At 48.3% G+C, this 11,458-nt stretch overlaps 1 protein-coding gene across 1 annotated transcript; it reads left to right on the top strand.

Moving 5' to 3' along the window:
* Positions 1-1,446: 1,446 nt before the first annotated feature.
* LOC309559131 (TLR adapter interacting with SLC15A4 on the lysosome-like) lies at positions 1,447-11,178 on the top strand. Its single transcript, XM_082262277.1, has 2 exons — positions 1,447-1,632; positions 10,187-11,178. Exon 2 carries the CDS (start codon positions 10,211-10,213, stop codon positions 11,048-11,050), a length of 840 nt encoding a protein of 279 aa, XP_082118403.1. The 5' UTR covers positions 1,447-1,632; positions 10,187-10,210; the 3' UTR covers positions 11,051-11,178.
* Positions 11,179-11,458: the final 280 nt, after the last annotated feature.

The following is an 11,458-nucleotide window of genomic DNA, read 5'->3' on the forward strand; positions in this document are numbered from 1 at the left end:
ATGGATGGGTTACTAGGCTCAGCACTCCCATGGATGGCTTACTAGGTGATGTGCTCCCATTGATGGGTTATGTGGTGCAGCACTCCCATGGATGGCCTACTAGGTGCAGCACTCCCATGGATGGATTACTAGGTGTTGCATCCCCATGGAAGGGTTACTAGGTGGTGCACCCCCATGGAAGGGTTACTAGGTGCTGTGTTCCTATTGATGGGCTATGTGGTGCTGCAGACCAATGGATGGGTTACTAAGTGCATCACTCCCATAGGTGGGTTACTAGATACTGCCCTCACATGGGTTGGTTACTAGGTGTTGCATACCCATGAAAGGGTTACTAAATGCGCCATCCCATAGATGGATTACTAGGTGCTATACTCCCATAGATGGGTCACCAGGTACTGCACTCACATGGGTTGGTTACTATGTGCTGCAATCCCATGGCTTGGTTATTAGGTGTTGCAATCCCATGGAATGGTTACTAGGTGCTGCATTCCCATGGAATGCTTACTAGGTGCTGCACCCCCATTGCTGGGTTACTAGATGCTGCACCCCCATGGCTAGGTTATTAGATGCTGCACCCCCATGGCTGGGTTACTAGGTGCTGCACTCCCATGGATGGGTTACTAAGTGCTGCATTCCCATGGATAGGTTACTAGATGCTGCCCTCACATGGGTTGGTTACTATGTGCTGCTGCACTCCCATGGGTTGGTTACTAGGCGTTGCATTCCCATGGATGAGTTACTAGGTGCTGCCCTCCCATGCATAGGTTACTAAGTGCTGCTGCACTCCCATGGGTTTGTTACTAGGCGTTGCATTCCCATGGATGAGTTACTAGGTGCTGCCCTCACATGGGTTGGTTACTATGTGCTGCTGCACTCCCAATGGGTTGGTTACTAGGCGTTGCATCCCCATGAATGAGTTACTAGGTGCTGCCCTCCCATGCATAGGTTCCTAAGTGCTGCTGCACTCCCATGGGTTTGTTACTAGGCGTTGCATTCCCATGGATGAGTTACTAGGTGCTGCCCTCACATGGGTTGGTTACTATGTGCTGCTGCACTCCCATGGGTTGGTTACTAGGCGTTGCATTCCCATGGATGAGTTACTAGGTGCTGCCCTCCCATGCATAGGTTACTAAGTGCTGCTGCACTCCCATGGGTTTGTTACTAGGCGTTGCATTCCCATGGATGGGTTACTAGGTGCTGCCCTCACATGGGTTGGTTACTATGTGCTGCTGCACTCCCAATGGGTTGGTTACTAGGCGTTGCATCCCCATGGATGAGTTACTAGGTGCTGCCCTCCCATGCATAGGTTACTAAGTGCTGCATTTCCATGGGTGGAGTTCTTGTTCTGGCGTCATTAGAATGGCGTTCCTCCTCGCTGCCCTGTGGTCTTCCTATATTTGGTATGTTGTCGGTTTGATGAAGCTACTGATTTATTTTTACTTCTGTCTGGTCTTGTGAAAGAGGAAATTGCTTCAACACTTCTGTTTTCCCCTCACAGCTGGAAAATTAATACGGGAAGAGCCATTGAAGCCTCAGAGCAAAGTCACAACCTGCTCTGCAAGCACACTGAACACCACACCATGCAGGTCCTGACACTCCGCCACCGGGATGGTCCATGAGGGGCAGCAGGGGGTAAGAATCCTTCTACTAATGACTTTTAATGCAGAATATTACATTACAGACTTCTTTAATCTGGGGAAGGCGAATGTGAAATCTCTACTGCCTCCAGCTCTGCTGATAGACTCCAATACGCAGTGCAGAAATATTAAATGTATATGGTGGGGAGGGTGGTTCTAAAGGTTTGCTTTTTTTTCCTTTAAAATAATAAACAAATCACACTTACCTGCTCTGTGCAATAGTTTTGGAGAGAGCAGCTCAGATCCTCCTCTTCTCGGGTTCCCCACTGGGGCTTCTGGCCCCTCCCCCTTCCAAAGTGCCCCCACAGCAAGCTGCTTGGTCTAGTAGCACTCGTGCATGCTCACTCCTGAGCCGCACTCAGTCCTGCACCCCCCCCCCCCCCCCGGCTACCTCCTCACTGACTGTGATTGACAGCAGCGGCTCAGACAATAGACCGACAACTTCGGAAAAAAAATTTTTTTTTTGCTTTCTGCTATAAAACATATCAAATATAAAAAATGTAAAAAGTCAAATGTCTTCATCAAATTAGGCCAATATGTACTCTGCTACATATCTTTGGCAAAAAAATCCCAATAAGCATATATTGATTGGTTTGCACAAAACTTATAGCGTCTACAAACTATGAGATATATTTTTGGAATTCCTATTTATTTATTTTACTATTACTAGTAATGGCAGCAATTGGACACCTAACTGACACTTTTTGGGGACTAGTGACACTACTACAGTGATCAGTGCTAAAAAAATATGCGCTGTCACTGTACTAATGACACTGGCTGGGAAGGGCTTAAACATCAGGGTTTAAATTTGTTCCTAGGAAGTGATTGCTAACTATGTGGGGGGTGCTTGTACTGTGGGAAGGCAGAGATCTGTGTTCCTGCTTAGCACAAACACAGGATCACAGCCTTCCCTTGTCCCAGAACGGCGATCTGCCTTGTTTACATAGGCAGATCGCTGTTCTGCCTGTCTCCCAAACGATCGACAGGTCCCGGCAGACATGTGTTTGCCAGACCTGCTGATTGACTCCTGCTGTGTCCCATGACTGTGGGAACAGATTGCTGGTGGCATGAGTTTGCGCCCCAGTCCCGGAAGTTCAAAATCACGTAAGGTATGTGATTCTGCCCAGAGCGGTCGCCCTGCCGCAGTAAATGTACGCAGGGTGCTCGGCATCTGGTTAAATAAAACCTTTTCATTTTTATTACACATGTTATTTTAAACTCAGTCATGTAATTTCTGAGCCCTGTGCTTCTCTATGCAGATCAAGGCTGGTGGGGTGGCAGGGTGCTATATATAGAATTTCTGAAAACATCACAGCTTCAGTACTCCTCTGAAGAGCCCTCATTCCTGATGCAAGCTGTGGGCTGTTTGCAGGGGCATACCAAGGGGTTGGCCAGATTGGCGCCCGCTAGGGGCACAGGCCGAGGGGGGGGGGGCACAAAAAGTTGGAAGTGTTAGCAGTGATTGTTGCGCCCTCCTCACAGCCGGCGCCCCCAGGCAGCATCCAGCTCATATCCCAGAGCCCTGTGTCCACTCCAGGTGTCACGTCAGTGCGGGCTCTCCGGAGCTCTGTCTCTGCCCACATATGAGGTCGGTCAGCGGTCACATGACTGTGACATCATCAATCAGCTCCAGCGGCAGCAGGCTGGGGATGGGGATTACACTGAGGCTGTCAGAGGAGCCCATACTGCTGACCAGCACCTTCAACCTCCTTTCCACTTCCAGGACAAGCTGACCTGGGGACACCTCTCTCTCTCCCTGTCACCCCCTCTCTCTCTCGCCGTGTCACCCCCCACTCTCATTCTCTCCCTGTCACCCCCCACTCTCATTCTCTCCCTGTCACCCCCCCCCTCTCTCCCTGTCACCCCTCTCTCTCCCTGTACCCCTCTCTCTCTCCCTGTCACCCCCCTCTCTCTCTCTCCCCATCACCCCCCTCTCTGTCTCTCTGTCACCCCCCTCTCTGTCTTTGTCACCCCCCTCTCTGTCTCTCTGTCACCCCCCCTCTTTCTCTCTGTTACCCCCCTCTCTCTCTTTCTTTCAAACTATTTCTCGGGGGGGGGGGGGGGGGGTTGTAGATACAGCTCCTCACTAAGGGTGCTGGAGACCCTAGGCACGCCTCTGGCTGTTTGTTGGGAGAAGTTATGCAAATATCAAAATGCCTTGATGGGTGGGTGTCAGTTTGGAGGAGTGGGCGCTCCTGGGAAGGCTGTATTTGCATAGGACAAGCACACCTGTGAGGCTCAGTGGCCATGGTGGGCCATGGTCGGTCAAGTTAGGGAGGAAAGCGATAGATGATGCTGGACGTCCTTCAGCCAGAAAATGAGGTGTGCTCTATCTGACTTGCAGCAGCTTCTGTTGCACATTGTGAGAAGCTTACAGTGTGCAGTGAAATCAAAGTAATCCATTTCATTCCACAAGAGGAACCTTTACAACTGTGCAAAACTGAAGGGAGGCCAGAAGTCAGATTTATTTTCACTATTCCCTTTTTACATCCAAATTAAATCATTTCACCAAACTCTCTACATGTTTGCTAAACGTTTAAGAAAAAAATAATTCTTGTTTGCCGCCATCTAAGGAGCGCTCGGCCAGTGTGGCCCTGTAGTTGATTGTTGGTAAATTGCACATGTTCAGCTCACACACAGCTGATTGGTTGTAGTGTCCGTTTATCACAATGCATCGTCTTGTTAGTAATAAGGGCACATTTAGAGGGACACTGAGATCGATTCTCGGTGCTGAGCCGCTTTTTGCTGCGTGTGTATCCGCCTCGGAGTTGCATGCAGACAGCCCCTAGAGAAGTGGATGCACATGCATGCGTTCAGATCTATGCACCCGCTGCTGAACGCATGTCAGATTTTGACATGTGGCTGTGTCCGTGCAGCTGCTGCATCCACATCTTTGGGCTGCCTGCGCACAACTCTGAGAAGGATGCATGTGCAGCAAAAATGGGCTCAGCACTGAGGACGGGTCTCAGCACCCCCCCCCCCCCCCCCTGAATGAGCCCTAAGAGTCCTTTATTGGGCACTTATAGTGTATTGCTTCTCATTGTCCACTATAAATTTTAGGAATGTAAAATCTCTCAATTTTATTTCGGGGAAATATAATCTCCTGATTTCCCTCCTTGGTATTGATGTGATTGGGATGACATCATCAGTTTATATCCTATAATAATAATTTCCTGTCTACATGGAATGCATTATCCCAACCACAATGTAACTTATTGCAGTGACACAGAGATACAGCATGACTGTTCTCCATTATATCCCACCAGCCAATAGTCATCGTCCTGTCTGTCATGTGACTACCGGGAAAGCGTCTGTGATAAAAAGAGGAACATTGTAAACTGACACAGAGCCTTTATTATGGGGCCATGAGGAAGTGACATCTGTTAGCACCGGAGCAGCCCTCCCTGGAGCACTATAAGGCCCAGCATGTCCAGGAATCCTCAGGATGACGATGACACTAAAGGATTATTATGATAAACTACTATCTGTTCTACTGAAAAAGATCCTGGGACTAATTATAGAGGGCAGAGGGATCTGATTTGTCTTTTTTTTTGTAGTTCAAAGTTTCAGCCTCTAGAAATCTTATTTGTTTTATCTCATTATCAGGAATGAGCAGAGTCAGAAATTATTTTGTAGAAAAATTTCTGATTTAGGGCCAGTTCACACTGGTGCGATGCCCGACATTGCATGTGATTTGCACCACATTGCTGTGCAGATCACACGCAATGTCTGTGCATCGAATCGCATGGCATTCAGGCCACACTCACGCAGGACCCTTTTTTTTGGTCCGCACCGGAATCAGATCACTTGGGTGTTAACACCCACGCGATCCAATTCCTGTCCAAATTCACAGTTCGCATTGCGATCTGCGTAACGATCTGGGGGTGTCATTAACTTTGTATTGACACCCTCAGCGGTTCGCAGAGGGCAGTGTGAACTGCCAGTGATTCAGCTGCGATGCGGGAACTGGATTTGCAGGGTTTCCCGCATCACACCAGTGTGAACTGGCCCTTATTCTTCAGGCTGGGTTCACGCTATTACAAATTGGATGCGGGTCTCCCTGCCTCCTATTCGCATGTCAGGAGATTGTGACCGGCTCTCTATGGAGCCGGTTCACATATCTCCAGAGCAGCTCCGGTGCGAATTGCACAGGAGTCCCATGCGTCTTTTGGTCCGTTTCAGGTCTGAATTCAACCAGAAATTTGGACTGCAATCGGACCTGAAACGTTGAACAGGGACGCACCGGAACCCTGCTATGAGCCGCTCCGTGTTGAGCCATTTGGTGCTTGCAAGGCCTTCAACAGACAAAATTTCAGCCTCTCTCTAATGATAAACACCAACCCAAATGCTAGCCTTAAAAATATTCCTAGTGCTAACCCTAATGGTAACACTAAGCCTAACACTAATTCAAACACTAATGTCGCTTCTCTGACTTTTGGCTAAGATCAAGTGTAGTATCTGTTCTTATCAGTTGGTATCGACCTTGATGGTTTGTATCGGCAGGGACTGGATTGAACCAGGGCGCCCTAGGAGAATCTGGGGGACTGGGAAGTAGGTACTGTCAGAGAAAGCCGGATGGGTCCGCTGCCTCCTGATTTGAATGGGATCCACCCCTATCAGTTTGAAGGGAGCAAGAAAGCTGGGAAAGGACAGTTAGTATTGCTCCTGGATGTAATTGGTAAGGAATTGGGATAGCGACGGGAGGGCTTTTCCTCCTGGGTTGAATCTGGCCTTGCAAAAGGCTTGTCCCCAGTTGAAGGCAGGCTCTCCCTAAGCTGTCTACATTCCAAGCCTCCTGGTAGGGATGGGCTGCACCCGGCCTGGCCGGAGGCCGTGACCGAAAAAAGCCCGTGATGTATGTGCCCCTGGGGTGGCAGCCCAGGGGTGCCTTAATTCTCACTGGTGAGGGGCAGCTCGCCTTGAGTTTTTCGGCACCTTGGTCACTGCACCATACACAGTTTTTTCACACCTGCCTCTTGGGACAGGCCTTTTGGCTCGGACCAGAGGAATTTTTTATTCCTGGCCGGGGGGCCTGTCAAGGTCTTTCACCTTGACACTACCCTGCACTTCTCCACTTCCCCTTCCCCACTCTTGTGTGTTTTTTTATTTGTAGTTTGTCAACTTCCTATTCACTTTTTTCACGATGAGTAGGGTGTGGGTCCTCGGGCCTACCTTGAAAGTCTTGGGAGGGGGTGGATATGGCCTTTTGGCTTAGTTCCTCCTCTCTCATGGGGTCTCCCTAGTACTTGGGGTGGGCTGTTTCGGCAGTCCTCCCAGAGAACGGGGTTTGCCTTGTTTCGGCTGGGCAAACCAAAGTGAAGTACCTCAGTCCCTGTCAGGAGTCTTGCGCCCCGGGGGATCAAGGTCAGGGTCCACCGTCTTCGGAGGAAGATCTTTTCGCACACCCTGTGCACTTTTTGTGTTCTCACGTTTGCGTGTGTGCACTTTTTTATCCATCTGGTGTTAGTTCGAGTGTGTTCACACAACACGGGCTTTAAAAAAAAAAACTAATGTCAGCCCTAACATTAGTGGCCCTATAGCAAACCCTAATACTAACCATAAAGCAAAGTTTAAAATTAGCCCTAACACCAATCCTAATGCTAGCTCTAAACCGTAAAGCTAACACTCATGCTAACACTCCCCCATGGCTAACTCTAATGCTAATGCAAAGCTTAAAATGAACCCTAACACCAGTCCTAGTAATAACCCCAATGGTAGTTCTAATGATAACACTAATCCTAACACTAACCTTATTGCTAGTCCTAATGCTAGCACAAACCCTAAGGCTAATCCTAATCCCAATGTGAAGTAATGAATGTTAAACCTAACACTTACTCTTACACTAATGGTAACACTAACCCAAATGCTAAACTTAACTCTAACACTAACCTAGATGCTAACCTTAGTACTTTGTTCATAATCTAATGCTAACACTAATGTCAGCCCTTATGCTAGCATTGGCCCTATAGCAAACCCTAATACTAACCATAAAGCAAAGAATAAATTTAACCCTAACACGAATCCTAATGCTAGCTCTAATGGTAACACTAACCCTAAAGCTAACACTCATGCTAACACTGCCCCCATGACTAACTCTAATGCTAATGCAAAGCTTAAATGTAACCCTAAAACCAATCCTAGTAATAACCCCATTGGTAGTTCTAATGATAACACTAATCCTAACACTAACCTAATTGCTAGTCCTAATGCTAGCACTAGCCCTAAGGCTAATCCTAATCCCAATGTGAAGTGATACATGGTTATCCTAACAATTACCCTAACACTAACTAATTATAAACTTTACTCTAACCTTGATGCTAACCTTAGTACTTTGTTCATAAACAAAGTCATGTGATCCCTATGTCAGGGTGGTAACTGTTTATTTCCCCCAGATATACTCTGATCTCAGAATGATGAAAATGATTGAACAGTGAAAGTTAAAATAATACTGAAACATGGAAATGTAAGCAGTATGATGACATAGAACGTGGTGCTGATGATATAATGTCTTGTTGGCTGTCTTCTCTTAATAAGAACCTGTCACCATGAGTTTATCCAGGATTCAGTCTTTGTTTTCTTTTATAAAGCAGCCACAGCTGGAGTAGAAATTCCCATCCCCTCACTATAGAGAAATACCTTTGAATTATGTTTGAAAGCAGTGGTCTATCTGCATACAGTAGGTCTGACAAGTTAGAGCTCTCAAGTCCACAAAGCTAATGCTCCCTTCTGGTTGAAGAGCTCTGACTCAATAGAGTGTGTGTTGGAGCTCTGCTGAGAGACCACTGCTTCCACACAGAGAGCAAGGGTCCTTCTCTGCAGAATCCTGGCAGGACACAGGCTTTTATACTGTGGCCAGGGCCGGTGCTTCCACGAAGCAAACTAGGCAGCCGCCTAGGGCGCATTGCCACATAGGGGCGCAGCCATGTCTCCGCACTCTCTGTCCATCATGAATGATCCTTGTGAGCTGAGGGGAGGGGCGGCCGTGGGGGAGGAAGAAGGGGCAGTGGAAGATGCCAGGTGTCTTGGGCAGTGCGGAACTACTAGGCCCTGGCTTTCCACCACTGTTAGGGGGCCCAAAGAGACAGGAAGTGAGTCCACCAGCGTGCTGCCTGAATGATAATCCTCTTCGGCTGGAGCTAAGTGGCCTTAACCCCAGGCAGGAAGTGACTCTCTGCACTGAGCTGGTAGGCAGCAGTTTATTTCCCTGGGTCGGTATTAAGCAGAGAGCTGAGGAGAGCTGAACCTGAGCCAGAGCTCGGCACTGGAGGGCGGAACCATTACTAGAGAAGAAGCGACGAGGCACCGGAAGGGTCTGAGGAGGTTGGCGATGAAATAAATGTGGAGCTCTCTTACTGCTGCTTTCCCTCCACCAGGAGCCAGTCGGAGCTGTGGTGAGCACTGTGGTCCAGGAGAGGAGTGTCCTGAGAGAAGGAATCAGCAGGATCACAGTGAAGGAGGGCAGAGTGCGGGCCACTCTCTTCATACTGCCCAGTGAGTGTGCCCAGAACAAGGGATCAGGGTCCCTGGGTGTTACATGGAGCATCCCTGGTATGAAAGGGAATCGGGGTCATCAGGTGTGCCATGGGGAATCGGAGTCACCAGGTGTGACATGGGGGATAGGGGTCACCGGGTGTAACAGGGGTTTGGGGTCACCAGGTAAGCCATGAGGAATTGGGGTCCCTGGGTGTGCCACGGGGGCATTTAGTCCCCAGATGTGACACAGAGAAACATTAGGGTCCCCAGGTGTGACATGGATTAACATCAGGGTCCCTAGGTGTGACATGGATGAACATCAGGGTCCCTAGGTGTGACATGGAGGAACATCAGGGTTTGACATAGAGGAACATTGGGGTCCCTGGGTATGACAGCATGACATGGAGGAACACGGGGTCCCTGGGTGTGACATGGAGGAACATTGGGGTCAGTGGGTATCACAGCATGACATGGAGGAATATTGGGGTACCAGGGTGTGACATGGAAAAACATCAGGGTCCCTGGGTGTGACATGGAGGAACATCAGGATCCCCGGGTGTGACATGGAGGAACATCAGGATCCCCGGGTGTGACATGGAGGAATATGGGGGTCACTAGGTATGAGAGCATAACATGGAGGAAGCATCAGACCAGGGTCACTGGGTATGACATAGAGGAGTTTTTAACCCCTTCCCTTTTTTTTTCTTTTTGGTGGGGGGGCGCAAGTAGCTGGTCTTGCCTAGGGTGTAAAATAGTCTAGCACCGGCCCTGCCTGTGGCTGCTTTGTAAAGAACAAAAAGGGCCTCGGCAGAGGGACCACTGCTTCCACACATGCTTCTCTGCAGCATGCTGGCCAGGGACAGGTGTTTTTACTCAGGCTGCGGCTGCCTTTTAAAGAAAGGAAACTGTAAGACTCTTCACACCTTTTGTATGTACCTGGAATGTATTTAGCTAATCCAAACTGAATATTCACTTATTTTGTTTACTCTTACTTATAAATCCTACTTGTTTCAATTGACTGATTTAGTCTAAGCTTGTCTATCTTAGTAGATTTATGAATTGTTATTGTTTTTTAGGTGAAAGAACTCTAAGTCATCAGGATGTTTTCAGAGGCGTTCCTTAGTACCGTCATGTTCGAGAAGGTAATGGACGGTATCTCTGGGCAGGATGAAGCACACAATAAGATTTCCCTGAATTGTCCCCATAACAGTGTGCACCACACACAGGAACACCATTCCTGCAAGGTGACATCCACTGGCGGTGGAGCCTATGGCCATAAAAAGGAGGGTGACTGCCATGATTGGAATTCTGCCATGTCTTCATCCCAAGCCATGAACATTCCCAGCAGAGATGAGGCGGCCACTAGCGGTAGTCTGGACTTGTACACCTCGTGGTCTAGCAACTATGCAAGCCTCTACAAAAATTATCCAGACCTACACATCGGTGGGGACCACATCCTGAAGAAGAAGGACTCCGGCTGTGTCCTGGAGTGCGAGGATGGCCCAGTGTTGCTCTCAGTGGATATTGACAGCAGTAGTCCTCCTACTGACCTCCTGGAAGGACCTCCAGAGGAAGGCATTTTAAACAGTGAGGACGGCAATGTCTTACCATCTGCCCCCTTTTCCAACTCTGTCCTTAACGGCTTTTTGGAGAAGAAGATGCAGGAGCTCTACAAACAATGCTTTGAGGAGACTCTGATTAACAACGGTTCCCCCAACCCCAAGTGGCCATCCATCCTCATGCTCAACCTCAATCAGATGAGTCTGATGGTTTCCCAGGAGCAGAATATGGATCAGGCCAAGGCCAGAGAGGCCATTCTGCAGTACCTATGCAGTGCCACCAGTGGGGGCAGCTCAGAGTTTATTACCCCCATCCTGCACATCTCTGCTCAAGACAACAAGAAGAAATCGAGCACTTTGTCAAAAAAGTTCCGCCCTTAAAAAAAAAAAAAAGCTGTTCTGCACACAGCAAGGGGTAACGCTCTGGTGGCATTGTGACTAGAGGTCAGAATTAACTGGATTCATTCAAAAACCTTCACCTTAGAATGGTGTAGAACGACCTCTGCACCTTCTCATACTCATTTACCAGGAAATAAAGACTTGAACATCAGTGGAAACTCCTTGACCACAGCAAACATAATCTAAAGCTGCACAATGAACTGAATGAACATTTTCATATTCTGTGCTATGTAATGATGTATATCAGTCAATAACTAAGGAGCTAGCCCTGCTACAGAAAATTAAGTCCTGCTAAATGACTTCAGGCTGATCCCTTTTGCATGTATAGCTACTGTATATAAAACATTAAAAACAAGTCTCTATACTGTTTAAAATCCAGTAACACACTGT

The sequence above is a fragment of the Pelophylax lessonae genome (genome assembly GCF_965119305.1).
Source record: "Pelophylax lessonae genome assembly, chromosome: 6".
NCBI classification, from domain to species: domain Eukaryota; kingdom Metazoa; phylum Chordata; class Amphibia; order Anura; family Ranidae; genus Pelophylax; species Pelophylax lessonae.

What these genes read in the sequence shown, in the direction of transcription:
- LOC309559131 (XM_082262277.1), top strand. Translation starts at nt 10,211, where the DNA reads ATGTTTTCAGAGGCGTTCCTTAGTACCGTCATGTTCGAGAAGGTAATG.